This window comes from Hypomesus transpacificus, chromosome 18 (assembly GCF_021917145.1).
Source record: "Hypomesus transpacificus isolate Combined female chromosome 18, fHypTra1, whole genome shotgun sequence".
NCBI classification, from domain to species: domain Eukaryota; kingdom Metazoa; phylum Chordata; class Actinopteri; order Osmeriformes; family Osmeridae; genus Hypomesus; species Hypomesus transpacificus.
In genome coordinates this window covers 7,690,830-7,713,921 of record NC_061077.1, presented here as the reverse complement: position 1 = coordinate 7,713,921, position 23,092 = coordinate 7,690,830, and the positions used below count along the sequence as shown (strand labels likewise).

The 23,092-nt window shown below is 48.4% G+C and overlaps 2 protein-coding genes across 3 annotated transcripts; one reads left to right on the top strand and one right to left on the bottom strand.

Annotated features, from left to right (window-relative positions):
* Positions 1 to 2,833: 2,833 nt before the first annotated feature.
* LOC124481213 (amphoterin-induced protein 3) lies at positions 2,834 to 5,520 on the top strand. 2 transcript variants are annotated; one of them, XM_047041094.1, is made up of 2 exons: positions 2,834 to 3,379; positions 3,664 to 5,520. In XM_047041094.1, exon 2 carries the CDS (start codon positions 3,705 to 3,707, stop codon positions 5,145 to 5,147), a length of 1,443 nt encoding a protein of 480 aa, XP_046897050.1. In that variant the 5' UTR covers positions 2,834 to 3,379; positions 3,664 to 3,704; the 3' UTR covers positions 5,148 to 5,520. The 2 variants fall into 2 exon arrangements, with proteins under 2 accessions (XP_046897050.1, XP_046897049.1); XM_047041093.1 differs by having other exon boundaries at positions 2,835 to 3,379; positions 3,661 to 5,520.
* Positions 5,521 to 9,431: 3,911 nt separating this feature from the next.
* tasorb (transcription activation suppressor b) lies at positions 9,432 to 23,075 on the bottom strand. The gene is made up of 23 exons (XM_047041184.1): positions 22,652 to 23,075; positions 20,872 to 21,017; positions 20,626 to 20,718; positions 20,461 to 20,533; positions 19,668 to 19,759; positions 19,387 to 19,521; positions 19,144 to 19,268; positions 18,973 to 19,010; positions 18,384 to 18,489; positions 18,093 to 18,196; positions 17,781 to 17,890; positions 17,562 to 17,634; positions 17,368 to 17,442; positions 16,426 to 17,265; positions 15,562 to 15,851; positions 15,375 to 15,477; positions 13,850 to 15,279; positions 13,209 to 13,331; positions 12,622 to 12,781; positions 12,122 to 12,230; positions 11,785 to 11,963; positions 11,471 to 11,605; positions 9,432 to 11,228 (listed from the first exon to the last, which is right to left on the bottom strand). Exons 1-23 carry the CDS (start codon positions 22,959 to 22,961, stop codon positions 9,892 to 9,894), a joined length of 6,186 nt encoding a protein of 2,061 aa, XP_046897140.1. The 5' UTR covers positions 22,962 to 23,075; the 3' UTR covers positions 9,432 to 9,891.
* Positions 23,076 to 23,092: the final 17 nt, after the last annotated feature.

Here is a 23,092-nt window from a genome sequence, read left to right as displayed (position 1 = left end):
TCGTCAGTAGTAGGCAGACCAAGGCAGTGGATCCACAACCCCAGAGACATGTAAACTCACCTTTCAGTGTATACTGTATATAGTTTATATACAGTAGTTAAGAGCTCCTCTATATTGCCAAGAGAAAGAGAGAAATGGTGGTCGTCAGAAATATATTCCGCCAACTCTTCTGCGATTCATCCTGGAGCTGACTCATTCAAATATGTGTATCTGGCAGTCTGCCAAGCCAACAAAAAGCTGTTAAAACAGTAAATGAATATGAGGTTTATATTGTCAGGTTCAAGGGTTCATGGAAGACAGGTAGAGCGCAGGAGGCTATATACACACTTCAGCTGACACAAAAGAATACGTGTTTACAGAGTTGTTCACAAATGTCTCCTGTTTCAATACAACAGTCAAACAGCCTCATGGCTCAGCTCTGGTGTAGCCCTGCTCCTGGTGCTTTGACAGACTGCCCACGTTTTCCTCAGCCCTTCTCTACACTGCCACAATACACTTAAGGGGATACTCAAACAGTCCATAATACAGTCTATGACTTTGTCAAAATAAATGGGTAGAAATAATGAGTGCCTCTGAACTAGATGGTGTGAGTTCTACATCCAGACTGAATTCTCAGTAAGGCAGGTAAGCTTTATCAACTCAGCACAAAGACAGATACTGTACCCTCCATCTCAAGGACGAGATAAGAGCCCACAATTCCCTGTGCTGTGGTGTTTCCTCTGCAGCAGATGGTAAAGAGAAAATCACTTACTGCTGGGAGCAGGACGCATGCGGGTCAGGGTTTAAGCTTTGAGGTCCACTCTGAACCTGGCTGACTTAAGAGCCCTAGTTTGCATACGCTCATTCTAATCAAATACAGGCGGGTGGAGGAGGAGGCAGGATTTGCAAAGCAGGATGATAGACATGATTCGTTGTCACAGGGCAAATGAAGGGTTTTACAGCACAGTTTGTGCTGCGAGCAGGGAGTTAAGTCTGCTCAAGTACACACATGACATGCAGACATACACATGCCCACACATATAGACAAGTGCTCAGGAAAAGTTATTTATATTGTATGGGTCATTACAAAGTGTACCATCTCTTCTGGATTTGTTATTAGTTATTTTTGCAGCACAATGGTAGCAAGATGTTTCACACAACAGAATGCAATATGCCACAAATCAAAGGGACTTGACATCACAATGCATGAAGAAGTAACCATTTTGGAAAACCATCAGGCATTAGTGTGCGTGAACTCTGAGCGATCCCATTTCCCTTGAACAAATGCCCCATGGCTGCCAAACAAAACAAACAAACACACACACAAACACACACACACCTGTGATTGTTCATTCTGACTTTGCTACTTACAAAACACACACTGTAAACACAGATGTATAACATTAGCACTAGAGACTCTCCCTAGAGAGACACGGAGCCAACACAGGACTATGACTCATCGAGTTAGTGAAGAAAAATGTGTTTGGCATGGACAGGTTTCATCTGTAAGATTAAATAGATTTATTCCATGTGTGGTGGGAGCAGTCCATTTAAAATGTATGTAAATGATCTATGTTGTACAGTACGTTCTGCATAAATTTTCAATGGCACATGCATATTTAAATTGTCTAAGGGATGAGGGGTCATTCCAGAGGGAGACGGCAGACTAATCACATTAAGAGCCATACCTCAGAGAAAAATCTTTTTAAAGTACTCTTAGCAGGTTATATGTGGGATGCGTGGGTGAATATGTGTGCATCTCAGGTTATATGTGGGATGCGTGGGTGAATATGTGTGCATCTCAGGTTATATGTGGGATGCGTGGGTGAATATGTGTGCATCTCAGGTTATATGTGGGACGCGTGGGTGAATATGTGTGCATCTCAGGTTATATGTGGGATGCGTGGGTGAATATGTGTGCATCTCAGGTTATATGTGGGATGCGTGGGTGAATATGTGTGCATCTCAGATCAGTTCTTACAAACCTATGGCAGCCTAGGGACAACATTTTGTGTAAATCCCCTATTTAAGGTTCTGCTTGGATCTGGAAGTGTCTGAATGCAACCTCACCCAACTCCATCTGGGCCCCTCACACTATCTCCCTCTTACCATTATTATAAAGTAAAGCCCATCTGCACACATCAGGCCACCGGGGGCTGGCTGGCTGAAAGCCTGTGAAGAGGGAGTGGGAGTGAGCGGAGCACCAGAGGCTATGGGTGGTAGTGTGGAGGTGGCTGCTGGGAGGCAAACCTAATGTGCTGTGACAGGAATCAGAGCTGTCAGGACCACCGTGACCAAGAAGCATAGACACCCTCTAGCCAGCCAAAAGCTGGAGAGGGGCGAGTCAGAGAGACAGAGAGAGAGAAAGAAAACACAGAGAGGCAATCCAAGGAGTAGAGGAACCAGGAGGAGGAATTGAGGCACAAAACAAACGAAATACAGCCAAAACCATTGAATAGAGCAAACAAATGTTTAAGCAGATCCACACAGTATGCAAGAGAGGTGGGTGGAGAGGGATTGACATATTCTTGCCAAATCCAAATCCACTGAGAGGGAGGGGGTATTGACAATTCAATTTTAAACCACCAACTAAAACTAAAAGTCAATTATTTATATCCGCAACAAGTCAAAATGGTGGAGATGTTACAGTTGTGGTAACAACCTGTAGTACACAACATAATCCTCATCCTCTGAAAACCAGTTGGAGGTAGGTGAGGAAGAGAGAAAGAGAGAGAGAGAGAGAGAGAGAGAGAGAGAGAGAGAGAGAGAGAGAGAGAGAGAGAGAGAGAGAGAGAGAGAGAGGATACCACCATCATTATTTAATCATGGAGAGAGGGAGACACTAGGCTGGTCTCTAAATGACAGACAGCAGGAGGAGGAGGGGATTGGGAGAGATTAAGTGATCTCTCGTTGTTCTAACACACCGCTGCATGCTGCAGGATGTTTGTCGGGCTCTGCTCTCAGCCAGGGCAGGGAGAGAGATATCAGAGAAACTTTCTGACCGGACAGCAATGAGTGGAGACTAGAACATTCTGTCTCTATAATACAGCGCCTGGTGAAGGGGATCCAAATACAACTCTGTGGCTCTCAGACAACTGTGTAGAAGACCGATGGAATGCATGTTTAAGCAGAAGAAAAATCCACCAGAAAGTAAAAGTGTTGTTTTGGCTGCTCGTTTAGGACATCAAGGTGCAAGAGAGAACTTGTTGGTTTGAAAGTGTGAACACTTTGAGGCACGGCTGCTGCTCTCCTCTCTTGGCGTGGCATTAGTCATTCTCACCACATTCAGAACGGGAATGACTCAGTTGGTGCCATTCTTTCTCAAGTATTCTGCAGTGACAATTGTGAGCTCTGTGTCACCTTACTTCCTGCCGATGAGACATTGTCTTGAAGCCAAGAGGTAAAACTCATTACATTCTTTAATGACTTTGGAATCTGTGTCTAGTGTGGCAATTACTTTAGTACTTATGAAATTTTAATGACCATCATCCCCACTAATATTTAATTATTTAATTTTAAGTGTCTAGTACTAGTTGTAAATTTGTAGGGATTCATTAGGGTTAGATTGTAAGATTTTCCTTAAAAGTCTAGAAATATCAAGCACATGGTACACAGTGCTTGGAGTCGATTTGTAACAAAGGCCCTGTATCTGTCATGACATTTGTATCAATGCATTTTTAGCAGGCAGAGATAAACACTGTTCGGGGAACTAGGACCAGAGCAGGATGACCCAGGGTTTGGGTCCTGACAGTGCTGTGGTGCTGCTCTGCCTCCTCCTGCTGGGCTGCTCTGAGGGGACCTGCCCCTCCATCTGCCTCTGTACAGCAGACTCTGTCAGCTGTGGCTCCAGCAGCCTGACCAAACTGCCTATCCTCCTGCCCCCCACCACTTCCACACTTGACCTCAGCTACAACCGCCTGGCATGGCTGGGCTCAGGCAGCTTTTCCAGCCTGCCCCGGCTAGACACCCTTCGCCTAGCCCACAACCAGCTCACCACCCTGGGCTCAGATGTCTTCCACAATGCCTCCAGCCTCCGGCATCTGGACCTTTCCTCCAACAAGCTGCATGTGGTGGAGCAGCACTACTTTCAGGGGCTGTGGAGGCTAGAGGAGCTGCTACTCTACAACAACAGGATCATACGTGTGGAGAGTGGCATGCTGAGAGGGTTGGGGAATCTAAAGAAGGCTTACTTCAGCCTCAACCAGATCACAGACTTTCCCTTCTTCTCCATCCAGGACCACAGCCATCCCTTCCTCACCATGCTGGACCTGTCCTCTAACCGCATGACAGCACTGCCCTGGGAGGATGTGAAGGCTCTGCCAGGATCGGTCCAGAAAGGCCTGTACCTTCAGAACAACTCTCTGGCATGTGACTGCTCCATGTATGGTGTGTTCTGGCACTGGGAGCAGAGGGGCTTCGACTCGGTGAAGGACTTCATGGACGATCTCACCTGCCTGATCTATGGGGATCCGCGTGCTGCCATCCGTTTCCTTAAACACTCCCACTTCTTCCAGAACTGCACCCTGGGGCGGGCAGTCTCCCTGCCCGTGACTGTGCTGATCTCCAGTCTGGTTGTGTACGAGGGGGAGAGGGTGCGCCTGGACTGTCAAACCTCCGTCAAAGGGAAAGAACTTTCATTTACATGGCTCTCACCTAACCAGGAGTACATCACCCTCAGCACTAATAACAGCCTCATTAGCCTCTTCCCTAATGGCACCTTGGAGATCCCTGCAGCCAAGATGAATGACTCCGGCATGTACGTGTGCACGGCTCTGGACTATAAACATATGCTCAACGCCACCAGGGAGGTGAATGTGACCATAGTGCGAGCCACTGTGGACTCGTTCAGCACAGGCTACACCACATTACTGGGCTGTGTGGTAACCCTGGTCCTTATCCTCATGTACCTCTATCTGACCCCTTGTCGCTGTGGTTGCTGCAAACAGCCTCTCCCCCCAGGCATGCCCGTCTCGACTCATGACCCCTCCACCCTCTCGTCTATATTTTCCCCTTCGTTGGGCCAAAGGGATGTGGCCAAATCCCAGAGCACCAGACACGTGGTGTTTGTGGAGTCTGTGTTGGAGGAGCAGAACGGCTGTCTGAGGGCTGCTCTGGCCACCGACCAGCCCTCACTACACTGGGAGTGGGACACCACAGGACTCAACTAACCTCAGACAGTCACTGAGCCACACTGCAAACACATAGTGTGTGGACGTTGTAGTGTAGAAGATTTCCTTCTCCTTGATTCGGTCCCAAAGGAAAGAAAAATACCTTTGGGACCGATACTTACTTTGATATGTATTTTGTAGGTTTTCATTGTTTTTACCCTTGCTGTTGTGAGATGAAAAAGTCAAGTCAAGAGGGAAAATCCAAGTGAATTCCAACAACTTACTTGTGTGACACTCAAGGACTAACTTCACTCATGAACCATGATGGATTCCTTATCTGTTTGCATCAGCTCTCCTCTTCTCAGGCACAAACTGAAAGAGATTCATATGAGGTATTCCATATACCTGATCAAATCTCCTGACCCCTGTATTCTCAATAAATCTTCTTAGAAACTCAAAGTAAAAAGTGTCTTCGTTATTGCAAATCTTAAATCTTAGCAAAATTGGAGGAAACTCCATGTCTAACAAAGTGCAATTCAAAACATGAAATGTGTCATCATGGTCACATCTGCTGTTCTAGTTAACATATATAATCTTTGGGCCACCTGTTACTTAAATAAACCAGAATCTTCTACGTTTAGCATGCACAGTAGCATAGTGTCATAGCACAGTGACATTCACAGTTAGAGAGTACAGTTAGAGTTACCATAATACAACTCTTACAGTCCTGTTGCAGATCTTGGAAACTTACTGCACTGGTATCTAGCAGCAACATCAGTGATGATCAGCGTTCCTGGGCTCTTAGGTTTATCTGGATTTGGACTGTGTAGCCAGCTATGGGCGTGCACAAAAGGCTCAAACAAAGAGGGACATGGGACAAAGGCTTTATCTCTTTGATTCAACAGAACAGAACTCTTTGACAATTTCAGAACAAACACATTAATGTGAATTGGGGTTTCTAAACTCACTTGGCATGCTGCCATTTACTTCAAGCAAATCTGTGCAAAACATGAATGTTTTTTTGGCTTTATATTGTTGTTTTCATGCACTGTGGTGTGAGAGATAAAATATAAACTTGTAGATTTAAACAGGCTGTGAGAATGTGAGAACCCCCAAAAACATGTTTGCAGCGCTAGGATAGAACAAAAGCCATCAGAACTGGAACAACGTTAGATCATGACGTCAGGGAACATGGGAACGGATAGAGATGAGTGGACAGCTAATCCTTCAGAGACACAAACAATGATGCCAAGGAAAATAAATCAATTCTTCTGAGTTTATGCCCTGGAGAAGACATTCTATAATGTCTTACAATTGTAGTTTAATCTTTATGCAAACTTCCAATGCAGGTTCAGGATTGGATTGAGATTGAATAAGATTCAATCTAATCTTTTTATGTAATGTCAAGAGGATGTTGTCAGTTGCTACAACTCAATATCTTCTTCCAGAGGAGAGGCAGTCATGAGAGAAAATTGCCATTCATAAGTTCTACTTCTTAGGTCAAACCACCTCTTTCAAGACCAAGCTGTCTGAATCTCGGTTTGTAGAGACATTCAAGCAGGTGCAGTGAAAGGTGTTAGCCTTGGAACCAGACAGATCAGGTATGGCGATGCCAGGCTGGGATTTTGTGATTCACCTTTGTAAACATTTGTTTCAAGGCATGCAAAAGGTGTGTTACATAAGGCAAACAGATTACAGAAACATTTCTTGTGATCTCAAGGGAAAGGCCTATAGCAAAGACCACCAGTAAGGTACAGTAAATCTCACAGCAAAGAAGTCTAAAAAACGACAAGCCTCCCATAAAATAATCCATCCTCTCACTGCTTATGTAATGATAACACTGAGGCACTTCCAGTGACCTGCAGCTATATTCTGTCAGGAGCAGTGGTTTAACAGAGACAGTAGTATTGCATGACATTTTAGTTGTACTGAGGGCAGGTTTTTGGAGATTAGCAAAGGGATAAAACCAGGTGCTTAGGCAATTTCTCCAATTCTAATTCCCTTTAATCTTTTCCCCCTGTTCTGACACAGAGCTCACACACAGCTGGGGAGAGAATGGTGTTTTCTGTCATGATGAGAGTGGTGGTCAAAACATCCAAGAGAACACAATGTGATTACTTCATGGATGGATCTACATTATTGCTGTAGTTTTTTTTATGTGTAGGTGATTCAGCAATTCACCTCTCATGCTAACAACAATTCTAATAAACAGCAGTACAGCCTCATCACTTGTTCTACACGAACAGCTAAGCCAATATAACATCTCAGAAAAACACACACAGCTCTAAAGGATGAGGTCATTGCTATTGTGCAGGTGTACAATGTCAAACTGCTTTCTCCTCGAGCCAAGTACTGTATGAGCATTTTAAGGCTGTTCCAAGGCTAAATTATTTAGCCTTGGAACTAGGTTTATTGACTCATGCAATCTAAACTGAATGGAACCATTGCTGCAGTAAATTACACAGATCTGAACGAAGAGGCACTTGATGCCTGTAAAGATGTCCTTCTAGACACAACACTCCATTACGCTCCAATTAAAGCATGTAGGCCTAGTCTTATTTCCAGGCTATTTGTTTTGCAGGGTTTTGGTTGGGATCCAAAGGACATGAAATGATTTGAATCAAGAATCCAATTACCGTGAATGGTGTTTCATTCTGAATAGCAGAAGTGGAATTGCATTCACTGTTGAGGTCGGCCTTTCTGGCAATAGAACTGTCAAAACAGCCATCAGGCTGCAGTGGAAGCATCTAGCTGCAGTAAAAATCCACTCTGATTTCCCTGACTCTGACGGCCCCCATCAGTGCTGTCCCCACATCCCCTCACACCTCATGCTGTCTCACTCTTCCCCAATTAGCTAAGCCTAAACCCCAACAGGACCACATTAGCTGCTAAAGGACATTGTTTGACAATGTCAAGATTCTACACATTCAACTTTTGGCCTGGCTACTGTTTCGAGTCACTGTTGCAAGGCAAGTCTTTCATACCTTTGGATTACACTTTCATCCCTTTAATCATTCAGGATGTGTTGTGTGTGAAATACAGTGCATCATGATTATGGAGACAATGCCAGCTCTCTGATGTTATGGCTCTATAAAGCATCTGGATGTCTTTGTTCCTGGGCCAAAAGGAAGATTCTAGTCCAGACAGAGCCCATTCACAACACTATGGAGCCTATTCTCAGGGAATGTCAAATTAAGACATATGCAGATAGGGACACAGTCTGTTTGTGATCGCATTAGTATGAAATGTAATGTATTGAGAATGTCACAACATTCTCTAGCAAAAGGTCAGAGGCACGGGGCTGTGTTGGCTAAGCTTGCTTCAGGATATCAGTGTTGCTGCTGATCTATTGTAGGCTACTATTAAATTAATTCAGACATACCTATTCACACACCTAATAGTACATCAAGTATTTCTGTGTATTATTGTCATGCCAGACTAACTGCTGATCACATGATTAAAATGGACATCTGGAGAGGAGTATTTTCTATGACAGATTTCTTAAATATTATCAGTTGATTGATGTGGGATGAAATATATAAATCAAAAGCTGTTCTGTGACTGCAAAGTCTACATTTGCATAGGGTACATCTAACGAATACTCACGAAGACGCATCAAAGAAGCTCTCTAAATGCATCATTATTTGGATATAGAAAGATCGTAATAAACTCCTAAATGGGCTGTAAATTGTGCTTGCTGAAAATAGCAGCCAGACCAGGCACAGGCCAGAAGAAGGGCCTTTACATAAATCAACAATAGCTATGCTAATGTGCCATGACACGAGGACCAAAGAGCTATAGTCATCGGCCTCGTGTCAAAATACACTCTGGATAGAATTGTTGCTATAAATATACTCTGTATTAACAAGACTTGATCATTCTATGATTGTGCACACTGCCAGTTAGATATAGCAATCACCATTTTGCACAGTTGTGTCTGGAAGATACAAAGAAACATCCCTCACTGAGAGTAAGTTAGTTTGGGATTTTGTGCATAAAACACTTTATTTTAGCGTGAAAACAGCGCACTCTAGTGGCAAATGAACACCAGACTGTAAAACCTTACAAATTGATAACATTTTTTTTTCTATTTACGAATGACTTCAGTCGACTCGATGTAAAGTCAACTGTTAGTTCTCCAATCCAGAGAACCAAACGAGTTATTGATTTTCAACTAATAGCAGACTCACCTTCATCCTACTTAACATAATAAAAAAATACTTCTCATAATGAACTTGCCAAAGCCATCATTCATCATTGTGAACTGCAAGTGAGAGAGCAAATGTACAGTGAACTACAACACTCAGAGAAAGCTTTAGATCCCATGAAATCCCCAGGCAACAATAAGATTTGAAAGATGTTTATTCATTTTCATTTATCTTTTTTAACAACCAAGCCTGTAAAAAAAAAAAAATCTAAAGTGAAGTGCTTTTCACTTTTCTTTCTTGTTAAAAAAATATTGTCAGCCTTTCCCCCTTGTTCAAAAACCATTTTAGAATTGGGACAAACAGAAAATTGAACGACTATTCCGAGAATCTGGAAGGCCATTACGTCTCTTGGCAAATATAAATATAGTGGTTTGAACAAGGTGTGAAACAGCTCACATGGAAAGAGCAGACATACAGCATACACGCCAGTAGGACACTTACCACTGCCATTTGTTTATTTGTAAAAAAAAAACAAAAACAAGAATCCTTCAATCACTTATAGATCAAATGTAAGTCAATATTTACATTCAGACAGCTCTACCAGTCTGTGAAGTACGTCATCCAACATTGTTCCCTCGTTAATGTTGATTGTCTGTTCAGGGGGAGTAGTTGTGTGAGTATGTGTAGTCTGAGTAGTAGTCCTGACCCCTCCCCCTCCCCCTTCCCCTACCCAGGGGATAACCCCAGGAACAAGGTGCTCCTCTAGTTCCTTCCCCCTGCTCGTGGCCCCGCCCCGGGCCTGGTCCCAGCCTGAGCCACGACCCTCCTGGTTGGGCACCTCTCCCTCGGTAGCCCCCTTTCAACCCAGGACCCAACCCCCCCCGCAGAGACCCATCTATCTGTCCAGGTATGGCCCCTACGCAGCCGTAGGCACCTCCAGTCCCCCCGTGTGTAGGTAGCATGGGTCTGACTACTGAGCCCCCCCTAGTGGCCGCTGAGGGAATGCCAATACCGACTCCATGGCTGTCTGTACAGTTCACTGGAGTCCCGTCCCCCTGACTACCAGGAGTGCAGCTGCCAGGGGCTTCTGTCCATTCACGTTCCCCGCTCTGGGAGACTGGTCCTGCAATGCCCCCTCCCTGGCTGCATGGGGTCTCACCAGTGCTGTTCCCCACAGATCCCCACACACCATTCCTAGGCCCGCTGAGTGTCCCGTCTCCCTGATGGCTTGTGGCCCCGCCTACACAGGTGGTGGCCCCAGTAGTGAAGCTGTGCTGGGCCATGTCGGCCGGGGTGTACCCAGTGGGGTCTGGGTAGGTTCGCGTGGCAGGGGGGGCGGAGGGAGAGGCCTCTGCTGCTGTGCTGGGCAGTGCGCTGATACTCCCGCCTACAGAGAAGGCCCCTCCAGCCCCGGCCAGCGTGGGGTCCGACCCAGACAGGGCCTTGGATGACACATACAGATGCATGAGGTGGGGCGGAGGCGGGGGCTTGACCTCCAAAGGGAGGGGGGTCTGGCCGGTGAGAGGCCCCGTGGTGAGGGCCGATCCTGGGGCAACAGTCGAGGTGGAGGCTGGGGCTCGGTAGTCCTGCTCCTGTGTGGCGCTGCAGGGCGAGGCGGGGTAGGCCGGGGAGGCGGCGTAGCCAGAGAAGGAGGTCCACGGGGTTGAAGGACACAGGAAACTCTGGTGGGGGTTGACAGCAAACCCCCCAGGGGAGGTGTTCCCCACCTGGTTGCTGGCTTTGAACTGGGAGATGGCCGTTTTGAGAGCCGCCAAGTCCGAGTAGGCCAAGGAGGAGGGGTTGTGCTCCCCGGAGGAGGTGCTGAGCTGGTCGGGGAGGGGAGGACGGAACTCCTCCGTGTCAGGGAGGGGGGGGGGCTGGGTCTGCTCCTCCAAACCCGCTTCCTGGATGCGAGCAGGCGTCTCTTCTACCGCCGGCGTGTCGTCGTCAGAGTCCAGGGACATGTCCTCCTCCACACACTCATCATTCACTACTGAAACAGAGGGGAGGAGACACCGCGGTAGAAAGCGGAAGAAAACATAGGAAGTGAAACTGTGTGTCAAAGATTAGTGCCACAAAGGTTTGAACGCTAAATGCCTAAATAGGCTCTGATATGTTGGACGTTAAGTATGTGTATTTATACATGTACATGCAGGATGGCTGAAGTATACCGAGGCCATAAGACAGCTCAAGACAGTTCAGTTTCATTCTTAAGTTGATGCTGACACTACCCACCAGTAGAGGGCGGTGTGGGCAGCTCGTTCTGATTGATCCCGCCAATTAGGCTGTGGAAACTATTCATGATGTCATCGATGCTGGCTATTACAATGCCATTCCTGGAGTACTGAAGGAACATCTCGAAGCGGCGTTCTGCAGGAGCAAACACAAAGCGAGGGCACCTCATCAACACAGGACAGGACCCATAGTTAAGACCCCGTTGCTACTGTGGGGTTATTTAACTAGCTGTAGATTACTGACCAGACCTGACTGACACAGAGTTTGAGTGAAATAGACATGGTTGGTGGTGATGATGATGATGCCAGTCTTACCTGTGAGGAAGATCATGTGGCGCTGCTGGGTGTGCTGAGCCTGGAGCTTGACCAGACAGTCCAGGTCGGGGGCCTGACGTGATTGGGTGTCACACTCATGGTAAGGCAGGAACTCTACCAGGTGCTTCTTCTGATAGGCCGTCAGCAGGTTCAGAAGGCCCATGGCGTTACTGTTCAACCTATGGGAGGAGAAAAGGGGCAGGGATGTAAAATACCGATCTAGTAACTAATGTACTTGTGGCCAGAGCGCTGTGTTTGGTTTGATTTTTACAGGGGGGGGAAAAAAAGTTTCTAAAATATTAGAAAAATGGTTCTTGCCCTGTGTATAACTACTGACCTGCCCAGCTCCTTGAGCTTCTTCTGGGACTTGCAGTGCACCTTCCACTGCCAGGGGTGCTCCGGGGAGCTCTGCTCCTCCAGGAACCTCAGGAAGGACTGCAGGCGCTCTGCACCCCACACACACAGCCCAGCCGTCAGTACACAGCACTCAGAAACACTGCATATACATACTCCACACACATACAAATGAGACTGACCCGAGTAAAGGTTACTCTAAATTAGACTACAGTAAACATTATACCAACCAAATGTAGAGTGGATAACTAAATCAGATAGGGGCCCATGGTGAGGCAGAACACACTATGATAGGGGCCCATGGTGAGGCAGAACACACTATGATAGGGGCCCATGGTGAGGCAGAACACACTATGATAGGGGCCCATGGTGAGGCAGAACACACTATGATAGGGGCCCATGGTGAGGCAGGACACACTATGATAGAGGCCCATGGTGAGGCAGAACACACTATGTAACCCCAGTAGCACTGCTGCTGCTCACCTTGGGTGATGCAGTCTGGGTTCAGCACAAACTCGTCTGACACGATGAACCCTCCGGAGACAAACAGCTCGTTGTAGGTGTGGTTCTTCACGTCATCAAGGCTGTCCACGCCAGCGAAGCTGACGGTGGAGCACTTCTTCAGGGACACCAGGGCAGGGATCTGAGGTAGGGGACGGGAGGGGTCACGGCAATGAAGTGAGATTTGTTTTTGGGATGACAACATGTTCTTTACCATCTTAACACAAAGGGCTTGGTGAAAAACAAATTACCTTCAGTTAAACAACAACAAACGTCCAAAGGAATAAAAAAAGGATTATGTGCAATTAAACTCGTGGTCTCTTAATATTTCACGGAAACTGATTTCACAGAAGCCCAATGTCGGCAGGCAGATGGATAAAACACTAGGACAGCCACAAATTCAATTAGGATTCCATTATTTCAGAGGATCTCTCGAGGGCAGAGGCTTTACGTGCTCTGTCTAGCCCTGGCGACGATGACTCATAGTGTGTGTGTTGTGTGTGTGTGGTGTGTGCTTGTGTGTGTGTGTGCGTGCACCAGCAGGTGTGTGAGGAGAAGGAGGAGGCTACCTTGTGGACGTGTGCAGCGATGTCCTCATTTTGAATGATGATGAGGAGCTTGTCCAGGTTGCTGCTGTTCTCCAGGAAGGACTGGGGCTTACACTCAGCATTACCCAGGCTCTTCAGGTACTCCTGAGAAACACAGGCAGCACAGTCAGTCAGGCCCACCAGCAGGCAGACCCACAGGCACAGCAGTCACACAGGTAGATACAGACAGCGATGGACAGACCCATCTCCAGACAGACAGCGTGTGAGCCAGGTACACAATCAAACAAAGGACAAAACAAACATATTAGGAAAAGACTAGACCGTGGAGAGGATTCATGACCTGCTGGCTGACTGGTAATAAACAGTGATTAAGAGATGCAAGTCTCCTGCTTCCTATTGTGATTCATTATTACAGTCATGGACTGCTCTGAGAGAAACTCATCATTTCTCCCCGAAGAGGAAGAGAGGATTCAGAGGAAGAAACTAAAAAGGTCACAGTCAGCGACTGCATTGACTATTATAGCTGCTCATTAATCACAGGCGGCCTGGCCTCGAGCCACCATCACACCCTGGGCCACATCCACCTGAGGTCGGAGCATCCAGGTGTTCCCAAGTTTGGGCTGTATTTGGGTCAAACCCAGAAGGTTACCAGATGGACGTACCTTGATCTCCACACAGATGGCGCTCTCCTCGCCCTCGTCCCCAGGGTGAATGTAGAACTTCACAGTGTTCTTCTGCACGTCCTTAAAGATCTCCACCAGGCTGCTGAACACCTCCGGCTTCAGCTGGCTGAACAGCAGGTTGGCCGCTGGGGCAGGGGCTGAGGCAGGGGCTGGGGCAGCGGCTGGGGCAGGGGCTGAGGCAGGGGCTGAGGCAGGGGCAGGAGCTGAAGCAGGGGCTGGGAGTGGGGCAGGAGGTGGAGAGGTGTGTGCAGATGCAGGAGAGGCATGTGTAGGGACAGGAGAGGCTTGGACTTGGGCTGGGGCCACAGCAGGGGCAGAGGTAGCAGGGGTTGACCCTGCCACGGGGCATCCAGTTTGGTTTGAGTCTGGGGAGTCCATGGTGACCTGGGAGGGTGAGTAGACGTCTGTGTGGTTGTCCTCTGTGGAGAGAAGGTCTGGCTTGGTCTTGCTTGAGGGTTTGTGTGGACGCTGAGAGGAGGAGCTCTTGACCTGAGGGGCGTGTGCTTTGGTTTTTGGGGCTGATGTGGTTGGGACGGGAGACTGGGCAGAGGTAGGAGTTAGGCAGTGTGGGGGCGGTAGGTGGGACATGGGAGGTTGGGAGGCGACCATATTGAGAGTATGTGGGGGAGGTACAGTAGGAATGGGGGGGTCTGGGTTGAAGTGAAGGGAGGAGGAAGGTAGGGAACCAGCTGCCACAGGAGGGGGGTAGTGGCCATGTGGTGGGGGAGCTAAGCCATGTGCACTAGTCATGTCCATGTGGTGAAAAGTGGGCTGGGAGATGAGATTGCCAATCTTCTCCCGCAGTATTTTGACGTGGCCATGGACTGGCACCGGGGTGACGTAGGCAGACACAAAGTCTGAAAAGGAGCTGTTGGGGAGCCAGGTGTCTCTCTGGAGCAGCTGTGAGGGCTGATGGGAAGTGTAGTAGATGTGCTGGCTCTGCATAATGCTCTGGATACCAGAGGACAAGTTGTGTAGCTCCTGGTTGAGGATGTTGTCTAGACTGCTGCAGGGGCGTTGGGGCTGGACCTGGGGATGAGGCTGAGCCTGGGGATGAGGCTGAGCCTGGGGAGGAGGCTGAGCCTGGGGAGGAGGCTGGACCTGGGGAGGAGGCTGGACCTGGGGATGAGGCTGGACCTGGGGATGAGGCTGAGCCTGGGGAGGAGGCTGAGCCTGGGGAGGAGGCTGAGCCTGGGGAGGAGGCTGAGCCTGGGGAGGAGGCTGGACCTGGGGATGAGGCTGGAGTTGGGGATGAGGCTGGACCTGGGGATGAGGCTGAACCTGGGGATGAGGCAGGAGTTGGAGATGAGGCTGGATTAGGGGCTGAGACTGAAGCTGGTGGGGCTCCAAAGCCTCCATCATTTGCAGGTGGCCGTCTGCCACAGGACCTGGGAGGGTCTGGGGCTTGTCTGGGGAAACAAGACAGAGGAGGCCGGGTTAGGGAGACAAATCCACTGGGTGTGTACCAGCTGTGTGTCTGCAGTGTGTGCTACATGCTATGTACCTGGGTGTGGAGGGGGACCCCAGGGGGGATGGTCCAAGCTGTGAGGCTGCTCCTCCATGGAGCAGGTACTCATGGGACTCCCAAGACTACACACAGCCTCCTCCTGAAATCACAAGCCACCGCCTATTACAAACACACGTCGGCTCATTTACAAGCAGGATTTGCAGGAAGATGTCCACAAGCTCACCTCAAGGTAGTCCTGTCTGGGTGGCTGTTGTGGTTTCCCCAGGCCCAGCTCAGGCTCCCCTCTCCCCGTGCCCAGTGAGGGCTCCACTGGGTCAGGCTGCTCGCCGGCTGCCCCCTGGGCCACGGCCTTGTTGAGGGTGTCCAGCAGGATCTTGAGCAGCTGCTGGGTGTTTTTGTTGGAGGATCCCTGGGCGCCCCCCCGTTCCCGCAGGTCAGTGTCATAGATGCCCATGCTCTCCATGACCGCTGCCAGGTTCTGGCTGCCTTCCTCTAGGATGTCGTCTCCTTGGGCTACAGGCAGGAGACACGCAGTGAGGTTAGGATGGATGATGACAGGGATGCCAATGCCCGTTTTGACTGCTCCCACACCCCCCTTAAAAGGATAACTAACACCTGTAGTCTTTTAACAACTGTAACTCCGACAACATAACTTTCTTTCACACAGTGCCATTCAACAGTGCCTGCTTAGACGCTGTTGCTCTGCGACTTGCCACAAACAATAACTTTTGAGTATCTGACAAAGTGAAGGAACTTCTCGCATTGACACTGAGAAACAGACCTTAAGAACAGCACATTGATGCTTTCTGATTTTCCGTATACCTGAATCACAGCATCCTTAACTACGTGGCATCCTTGGGAGTTTGCACTGCCACTCAATTCACCCGGTGGTCAATATTTCCACCGTATCACAACCCCGTAACATGAATACCATTTCCGATTTTAAATTAGGCACAATATACCCATTTAAAATGTTAAAGCCAATTTAAATGGATCCTAGCCAATGTATTCCCGCAACACAAGACAACGTTACCGTTCTAATCCCCTTTGGACTATTCTAATACTCGTGTCCACCACTACTCCTCACCTTGGCTGGGCTCTCCGTTGCTCTGGGGGTCAGAGCGGAGGTGTTTGGACATGCCTCCTGTGTTCTCCTCCTCCAGCTTCCTCTTCAGGCTGTGGGGGTCCGAGGCAGCGTCCCTCCCCCCGTCTGGCCTCTCCTTCCCTGGCTCCTTCACCAGGGCCTTCTTATGCAGCTGGATCAGCTTCAGCAGTTGCTTCATCTTGTCCTTGTCGTACTCATTCTGGCTCATCTTCGACCGTGCGTTCTGGGGCTGGGGCCGAGTGTGAGGCTGTCCTCCGTTGGAGTGGGACGTGCCTGGCTTCCTCCGGTCAGTGTCTGCAGGGAGCCTCTCTGGCCACTCGGGCCTGTCCGACCCCCCTGAGCCCCCCCAGTCAGACACAGGGCTGTAGTCTGTGGAGGCCGGGGCAGGGGTGGGGACAGGGGTTGGAGCAGGGATGGGGGCAGAGGTTGGAGAAGGGATGGGGGCAGGAGCAGAGGGCTGCTGTATCCTCTCCATCATGTCTTTAGCCTTGGCCAGTGGGAGGATATAGGAGGCAGGCCCGTAGATGTAGGAGCGCAGTTGGCTGTCCATGTTGGGTTTGGAGCGGGGGGGCGGGGGGATGTCGCTGCGGTCGTCCAGGTTCGGTTTGTAGTCCGGCACCTGGAAGTGCCGGGAATGGCAAATATCCCTGCGGCTCAGGAAGTCCTGCGCCTGGCGCTCCACCCCAGAGCTCAGGTCTTTGCCTGGGTTGGAGCGCAGCTTCAGAAGGGCGTAGTGGAGGGCTGGGACGAAGGGCTGCATGGAGGTCAACATGGGGGGCTGGGGCTCAGCAGACAGGAGCTCTGGCTCAGACATTCTGGAGGCTGGGCAGGGAGAGAGGGAGGGAGAGAGACATCAGTTGATGATGTCACTCTCTGCTGTGACTGTGCTGTGAAAAGGAGCTGGTATTTGTAAGCAGGACTTACTGTGCTTGATGACTCCCCTAGGCTCCTGGAAGATGAAGAGGGCTTGAAGACTCCGCCCAAAGCGTCCCCGCTGCTCTGTAATGAAAAAGAACAGAGGACGTCCTCAGAGCTAAACCCCACAAGACGAGACACACACAGCGTGCTGGTGAGGGGAAAGACAGAAGGCTCGACAGACAAACTACCACAGGGCCTACCATTGGGATTAACCATCTGAGCCGATGACAGCAAGAAGAGAAAACCTCTGTCCAACAAGGGCTTCACCAGCACCTGGAGAGAGAGAGAGAGATATACATCATGACACATCCATACAGCACTCGCTGAACACTCCATGGAGTTCGACCTGCCGAGGACGGTGTTGTGTGGATGTGCTGCTGAAGCTGTGCAGGGAGGACCCAGAGGGTGCTGCCACTCACCATCCGGTCCCGCTCCAGCTTGTGGAGGAGTCCTGAGAGGCTGCCACTGCCAGCCTTGCCCTTCCCACTGACCACCTCAAACAGGCTGCAGTACATCCCGCACTTCAGCACTGGAACACACACGAGCACAGACACCTTACAACGCTGTCTACAGCCGAACAGAGCCTCCAACCGTGGCAAAAGGATGATTGGATTCATTCTGTGTGTGTGTGTGTGTCCCGGGGTTGTGTGTGTGTGTCAGGAGTAAACAGCAGAAGGTGCTAGAGAGAGAGAGAGAGAGAGAGAGATGAACGTGTTGATGAAGGAGCTGACCTTCCCGTGTGCTGCTGTAGGTCTCCCAGGAGAACAGCACCGAGGGGATCTTCCTCTTGGCCTGCTCCAGCTGCATGCCGCGGCTCAAATCCAACTTCTCTGACCTGTACGGCACAAGGTCACGGGTCAACACAGCTCAAGAGGTGTATTTATGGTAACAACAGTGGTAAAGTCATGTTTGGACAGATATATTTTTAGTTCAACTAATGATCGACTAAAAACACTAGTGTGTGTGTGTGTGTGTGTGTGTGTGTGTGTGTGTTGAGGCTCCGGTGAGGGCGTGTTCCTTACAGTTTGAAGGGGAGGTAGGGCCTTGTGGAGGAGCGCAGGCACACCTGGCACAGCTCCTGGCCCTTGTTGACCAGAGGGCCACTCCACACAGTGTAACAGGCCCTCACTAACCACAGTCAGATAGGAGGGGGGCATAGGTCAAAACAAAGGCACAGCATGTACAGTACATGCAGTGCCAAATGGATCAACATTTACATGTATTCATTTGGCAGACGCTTTTATCCAAAGCGACTTCCAAGAGATAGCTTTACAAAAAGTGCATAGGTCAATGATCATAAACGTGAGATAGCCAAAACATGAAGCATACATTGTAAAAAAGCAAAGAAGTGCCCATGGGTAGAACCAGAGGAGTAAGTAGTTAAATTAGTACAAGTAGTTAAATCAGTTACAACTAACCAACAAGTCCCTCAATAATTGTCAATGTGTTCCTGGAGGAAATAAGCTAACATCAGATCCAACAAATCTTTCTTAAGTGCTGGTGTACTCCCGGAACAAGTGTGTCTTAGCCTTTTCTTGAAGGCTAAGAATCTAGTTAGACATTGTTTGCATTTTAATCCTAATGAACACGAGACAAAGAATGTGCAACAACCTGGTCCTCTGCTTCCTTCACAGCTGCTCGTGTTGAACCTGCCAATGAGAAAAAAAGAAAGAACCAGAACATTTTTGTATTGGTTAGCGTCTATCACGTACACCGTCCAACAAACAAAGAATACAGGCAGACCGACAGACAGGTGTTGGTTGTGGATACCTCTGCACGTACCTATGGGATGTCATAGGGGCCACTGCAGCCTCCTTCCCTTTGTACTGAAAGGACACTACGGCGTAGGGACATACATGCCTGGGCCGAGGCTTGATCTCATCAAACGCAAACTCAAAGTAATATTGCTGCAAGAGAGGAAGACAGATAGACAAGGTCATTCATTCCTAGTCTAAACAGACAGAGAGTATCTCAGGCGCCCAGGTTCTCCGCTCTATAGCCAGCAGAAATCGGTCCACTGTTCACCTGTGTTAGCTCGAAGGCTCTGTATGACAGCAAGGAGGTGACCCTGGTGGCGTTTTTGGACACATGGCAGTCAAACTTGGGTGTAGGCTCAATCACGCTCTTGGGCATGTTTTCATGGATGCTCTTCAAACGGCCCTGAGATACACAGACAAAACACAAACATGTGAGACTAATGGCTACTCGCTCATACTGTTTCTTGCAAACAGTAGCACAGGAAAGCATGTTAGAAAACAATTTTGTTTGTGTGTCCTTGACTCAAGATTGGTGGGATGAATCCATACCCTCATAACTTTGAATATGACTATGTCTCCACAAGCTCCCACTTCAAATGGATTCATTTGCAGCAAATCCGAGTATTTGGAAAGATAGACACCTGAAAGGAAAGCAGGAAACATTCAAATCAACCCACATTTAAAATACAACATATGAGTGTGTGTAGGGGTCCAATGGGTGCCAGGGATGAGGACTTGTCCCTCTGGGTTCAGGAATCGTCATAAATACTGTGGCCATTCCCAGCTGTTGCTAAGTCCTGTATTAGGTATCCTCAGATATAACCAGGGCTCTACGCTAACCTTTTTTTTGCTTGAGCACATGTGCCCCCAAGTGAAAAACTTTAGGGGCACAGTCAAAAATGTTCTCTGTGTAAAAACATTGCATCATTATTAGACTAATTGAATGAATTACACAAAATTGACCAAAAACAGGATTGGTTACTCATTTATTCATTACATATTCATTTATTACTTTTTTGTATTCATTGTAACATTGTTTTAAACTGACTGGCTTGGCCAAGCTTTGTAGCACGGGAGTCTTGAGATCTTTTTCCAGCTGACAGACAGTTTTTCGCACATTTAGAGGCATCGTGGATAACAGAGGCAGCATTCTAAGCTGTCTGTCTGAGAATAAGGGGACAAGATGAAGCAGGCCTATTAAACATCCTCAATATCTGGGACCCCCAACGTCTGCAACTGTCATGGTCAAGAGCATTGCCCAATGAACCGACCGTCCAATGTCTATCAAGAACACCCTGACAGTAGCCGTGCACCCCCCCAAGCCACAGACATGGTCACTCACCCATGGATGTGCTCCCTAGTGTGGTGATCCTGGTGTGGCCCACAGACAGCCCCTTCTCACAGATCCACGGGAGCTGAGAACACAGCAGCGCAGAGTGTGAGACAACCCTCCTTACCATGGGCCCATGTCAGGCATCTGGAGTCGGAGGAAGACAGGAAGTTGTACCTTGGACTTGTCTGGAAACAGGAAGCAGTAGGACTCCAGCAACTCTGGCTCGGTCCTCCCTTCCTGTTTCAGCTCCCGCCTCTTCTCAATAAACTTTCACACGGGGACAGAAGGGGAAAGAGAGAGACGTCAACATTTGGAACATGCCGTTTAAACAAAACTCATATCCGCGATTCATTCAATTAGACAAGATTATGAAGTCATCTTTCTGGAGACAGCTTCCCATCAGAAGACGTGACTGTCTACCTCTTTCTCCAGCAGCTCATTGTGAATGAGCCTGGCCTTGGAGTAGGAGAAGGTCCCTCGTGACGAGTTATCCAGGTAGAAGGAGGACAATATCTTCACCAGGTCCTCAAACTCCCGCGAGTCAGGAGGTAGGAACTGGTACAGTCCTGGGGAAGTCACCACAGCAGTGGATACTGAGTTAGCACACATTAACCTTGAAATGAGATTCTGATACATCAGTTACTATTTACTATACAGTTTACAAAGATCTGGTTAGAAAACAAATCTCTTAGTCGGCAGGGTTGGAAGGTTAGCAGAAATGATCTGATTTGATGTGAATGACCATCTAATCTTGATGGTACAGGCCGTCAGTAATCACTTACATGACCATACAACAGGCTGGGCAAATAGGTTCTATACTTCAGTGTCACTTCAGCCCCTTGTCGTACTACAGTTTCAGCCCTTGTCTGGCTATTTTCAACTGGTGGGCCTGTTTCTCATACCACAGCTCCGACCAACATCAAGATAGAAATGAGATGAACCACAATGTTTCAAAGAACATGAAAATTTGCTCCAGGCCATAAAAGGGAAACACTGATAAACATTACTCATCAAAAGTTAAGGATTTAAGATAGGGACCAGCCTAAGAGGGGAAACTGGTGTTGATTGACAGCACGTGAGCACTGCTTGGAGAAAACACATAGTGGTTATTAACATTCTGTGGGAGTTGCAGCGAATGATGAGGAACTCTGATTAATTAGCCAGGTTTTCAGTGCAGGGACACTGTTCCAAGGACACTGTTCAAGGAGGAATGAGGAAAGTTGGGGTACAGCAGGCCCTTCCTACAACTGGCCTAATAACAACAAAAAGAGCTCCAAACATAACTGATCATGGAGGATATGAATATAGTAAACACAAAATAATCCACAAATAGGGATTAAAGAATAAGCCTGTGTACCTCAATACACAGGGACACTAGGATCACAACTTGTATCTTAAACAGGCTCAGCTAGCCACCACAGCACACATGCCAAGCTACTGACAACAAAGTAGGACCCATACAAAACAAGCATCTGCATACTGTTTTACAATACAGCAGGTATTCATCTCAGTGTTTCTTACAAGGCATGACAGCACTGCTTTAGCATGAATGCATGTTCTGGGACCACACAACCTAAGTCGACTGGGTCACTGACGCTGCAAAGGGAAGGGATTGTGCTTCACCATAAGGACCTTCATAATCTGGACTGTCAGCGAGGATATGGAGCATGGGCTGACTACCCCTTGAGTGACTTGGGGAGAGGGGGGGGGGGGGGGGGTAGCCACCTTATTCCCTTAACAGTGGGTGTGGTGTGATATTTGATTATATTTACTACTATTGCCAGTGAAGCCCCCAAAATACTTATGGAGTACTTCACTGCCACCAGAACTTACTTCCAAGTTCCCCATGGATCTCTATAGGGATAGAAAATGTTCTGGAGACAATCTTCACGTGCTTCCCTTAACGCGCCTCTACAGAAACTTACCTGCAATGCTTGTAGGATTTAGCTAGCTAGCCTGACTAGCATTAGCTGTCCACCAAATGTACAGTTGTTTAGTCTACCCTGCTGCTGCAGATTCAATAAGTTATTTAATTAAATAAGTAAGTATCGTCGATATAAATGGCAACAATAATCTTAATTTCAAACGTGAGATGATTGAGAACTTGGACTATGCTAACAGTTAGCTAGCTAGCTACACACAGCAGCAAAATTATAAAACAGGGCAGCCTCTGTTGGATATAGAAGTGAAAGGGCACAACCTTTCCGTTCTTTTATCTTCCTAGGGATCTGAAAATGTCTTCGTGGCAGCTCCTCGGCGTGTCTCTGGCCTGGCAAAGGCGAATTACTGGTACTCCTGGCGTCAGACAGTCCGCTCTTCCGCCGATCAGAGGCTTCTTGTTGGGGCATTGCACCCTCTTCACATCCAGTCTGATCGCCATTTTGGTTGGATGTGGTCGAGGTGGCGGCTGACAGCGAATTCCTCTTGCTATCGCCGCTCTGCCTGACATGTTCGTTTGTCTCTGTACATTCTGAGTCTTTTTTCCCCTCCGCCTTGGGGTTCAGGGCCATTTTGCAGGCACCGTGTTCGTCTGTCGCGGGCAATGTTGCTAGTTGGACACAGCGCCGCTTAACTGATACACTCCACTCCTCACCCAACCTCCGCCATAGTGAATATGACGTAGACCTTCTTCTCCACCACT

What these genes read in the sequence shown, in the direction of transcription:
- LOC124481213 (XM_047041094.1), top strand. Translation starts at nt 3,705, where the DNA reads ATGACCCAGGGTTTGGGTCCTGACAGTGCTGTGGTGCTGCTCTGCCTC.
- tasorb (XM_047041184.1), bottom strand. Translation starts at nt 22,961, where the DNA reads ATGGCCCTGAACCCCAAGGCGGAGGGGAAAAAAGACTCAGAATGTACA. An exon ending in TGTTTCCAGACAAGTCCAAG is followed by an intron (nt 20,534 to 20,625) that starts GTACAACTTCCT and finishes CTGTGTTCTCAG; the next exon opens with CTCCCGTGGATCTGTGAGAA. An exon ending in ACTAGGGAGCACATCCATGG is followed by an intron (nt 19,760 to 20,460) that starts GTGAGTGACCAT and finishes CTTTCCTTTCAG; the next exon opens with GTGTCTATCTTTCCAAATAC.